Source organism: Gekko japonicus, unplaced genomic scaffold (assembly GCF_001447785.1).
Source record: "Gekko japonicus isolate JY-2015 unplaced genomic scaffold, Gekko_japonicus_V1.1 scaffold1138, whole genome shotgun sequence".
In the NCBI taxonomy this organism is placed as follows: Eukaryota; Metazoa; Chordata; class Lepidosauria; order Squamata; family Gekkonidae; genus Gekko; species Gekko japonicus.
In genome coordinates this window covers 8,228-8,935 of record NW_015170923.1, presented here as the reverse complement: position 1 = coordinate 8,935, position 708 = coordinate 8,228, and the positions used below count along the sequence as shown (strand labels likewise).

The 708-nt window shown below is 73.3% G+C and overlaps 1 protein-coding gene across 1 annotated transcript in view; it reads left to right on the top strand.

Annotated features, from left to right (window-relative positions):
* Positions 1-232: 232 nt before the first annotated feature.
* The window catches only part of LOC107116774 (proline-rich proteoglycan 2-like), a gene marked incomplete at its 3' end in the record, with an annotated part of 2,452 nt that continues 1,976 nt past the window's right edge, over positions 233-708 (top strand). The window contains exon 1 of the mRNA XM_015418772.1: positions 233-601. Within this exon, the coding sequence (XP_015274258.1) occupies positions 233-601 (369 nt within the window). The remainder of the gene's footprint in view (positions 602-708) is intronic.

Below are 708 nucleotides of genomic sequence, written 5' to 3'. Positions count from 1 at the left end.
CCCACTTCCAGTTCTTTGTTTGTGGCGCTCCCTTGGGGGGTTGGGGGGGGGTTCCTGTGCAGCAGGGGGGCCCCCTGACTTATTGGGGGAAAACCCTGGCTACGGGCCTGGGAGAGTCCTGGGGACCGGCTCGTCTCTCTTGGGGAGCAGCCTGGGCCGCGGGGGCCGCTTCTCAACACACCACCTGGAGAAGGTCGGGAGCGGGGAGCCGCTCTCGGAGGAGCCCCCTTGAATGCCGGCCACACCCCCGGCTTCCTGGGGGCCGAAGAGGGGACCCTCCGGGACTTGGAAGGGCTCGCGCGTTCCCGGCTGCCCCACTCGGCCTGCGAGTCTGGATCGCCCGGAGGACCCGGACCCCCGAGGTGGGTGGGCCTCTCAGGCAGGCGGAGGCCCCGGCGGGAAGCGGGCGAGCAGCGCGGGGAGGGAGGAGCGGGCAGAGCAGGAAGACACCTCCCGTCCCCCCTCCCGTCCCGCCTCCCTCCCTGCCTGCCTGCCTGGGACCGGCCTGCCGCCCTTGCGCGGGCCTGACTTGCAGAGGCAGCGCAGGAGAGCCCCGACGCGGGGCCTGTGCAAGGGCCGCGCTCCCCTTCGGATCGGGGGCGTGCGTGCGTGCGTGCGGCGGGGCCTGCTGGCAAGAAGGGGGTGGTTTGCCGCAGGAGCATCCCGGTGTCAGGGCCGGTGGCCGCCCCTCCCCTCCCCTCCCCTCCC